The sequence below is a fragment of the Rhizopus microsporus genome (assembly GCF_002708625.1).
Source record: "Rhizopus microsporus ATCC 52813 unplaced genomic scaffold scaffold_15, whole genome shotgun sequence".
NCBI classification, from domain to species: domain Eukaryota; kingdom Fungi; phylum Mucoromycota; class Mucoromycetes; order Mucorales; family Rhizopodaceae; genus Rhizopus; species Rhizopus microsporus.
In genome coordinates this window covers 741,352-742,716 of record NW_019671930.1, presented here as the reverse complement: position 1 = coordinate 742,716, position 1,365 = coordinate 741,352, and the positions used below count along the sequence as shown (strand labels likewise).

At 35.8% G+C, this 1,365-nt stretch overlaps 2 protein-coding genes across 2 annotated transcripts; both read left to right on the top strand.

Annotated features, from left to right (window-relative positions):
* Nucleotides 1-106: 106 nt before the first annotated feature.
* RHIMIDRAFT_245809 (uncharacterized protein) lies at nucleotides 107-685 on the top strand (the record flags this gene model as incomplete). The annotated part of the gene is made up of 1 exon (XM_023610244.1): nucleotides 107-685. One exon carries the CDS (start codon nucleotides 107-109, stop codon nucleotides 683-685), a length of 579 nt encoding a protein of 192 aa, XP_023463854.1.
* Nucleotides 552-1,334, top strand: RHIMIDRAFT_299602 (uncharacterized protein; the record flags this gene model as incomplete). Its single annotated transcript, XM_023614329.1, has 2 exons — nucleotides 552-1,254; nucleotides 1,295-1,334. The coding sequence occupies exons 1-2, from the start codon at nucleotides 767-769 to the stop codon at nucleotides 1,332-1,334; spliced, it is 528 nt and encodes a 175-aa protein (XP_023463853.1). The 5' UTR covers nucleotides 552-766.
* Nucleotides 1,335-1,365: the final 31 nt, after the last annotated feature.

The following is a 1,365-nucleotide window of genomic DNA, read 5'->3' as shown; positions in this document are numbered from 1 at the left end:
CACAACACCTTACAACCCACAGAGTAATGGGTTGGTGGAAAGATTTAATCGAACCTTAGGACAAATATTACAAAGACGTTCAGATGAAGAAAAAGAAGATTGGGACATGTACCTTCCAGCAGCTTTATTCGCTTATCGATCAATCAAACAGGCTACAACGAAACATTCACCCTTCTTTTTATTATATGGATATGAACCTAAAACACCATTTGACTTGGATCATTACGTGTATGAGAAAAATTCGCCAAAGTTTGAGGCAATATTAAGGCACAGAACTGCCAATCAAATACATAACCTGAATAAGTCAAGAGAACAAGCTCATAAATCAATCAACCAAATACAAGCTACTCAAAAGAAGATGATAGAAAAGAAACTTCTCGATGAGCGAAAGGAACTAAAGCCATCATTCAAACTTGGAGATGTGGTATTACTTTACAAAGATTACTTATCAACATCATGGTCGGCAAAATTACGAGACCGATGGGAAGGTCCATTCATCATACATCAAGTTCTAGGCAAAGGAACGTACCATATAAAAAATTACGACACGCAAGATACTAAATTAAGAAGAATCCATGGTAATCGCTTGAAACCTTATATGATTCCAAAAATAAACTGGACTGAAGAACACGAGAGAACTATCCCAACAATTTTGGATTCTGAAACGCAGGAATTACTTCAATGATAATATTGTTAAAGATACAACACGAAAACATATAAAAAGGAACGAAATTCAAAAAAAAAAGAGAAACAAATAATTACAAACATGAACTCAAATATTCAAGAACAAATACGCTCTAGTACTTCTGATGCTATTCCACCTTATGAAGCTTCCCTGAGAGATTTCTTGGTAGATCTATACAAAGAACAAGGTTATGATGCTGCTTGCTATGCATTTAATGACTTCTTGGACTTTCGTGAAGAATACGATGGGATCTACACATATCATCTTGGAGAACAAGAAGTAACGAGAGAAGTTCTGGTAGAATTCCTAATGGGAGATGTAAAAAGACGTGTTACAGAAGCCTTTAACGCTAATCTTATCGTTCTATCTGATGAAGAAGATGATCAAGGATTACCCTTGGCGGTTATCGAAGACCAGCTTCAAAACGAACCTATACAAGAAATAGAAAATGAAAATATTCTAGAACAAGCTAACAATGAGCAAGACGAAATTGAACAGTCGTGGGCTATCGGAGAAGAATACATCAAAAGAATGATATTGGAAGAAAAGATCAAGGAAATATACAAAAAGTACAAGGAGATATCAAGAGAATATGCAAGATTGAGCCAGCTTAAGCAAGATTTGGCTCAACAATTCGCAAACGACGTAGTTGTATGGTCCCATTCAAAGTTTCGCAAACC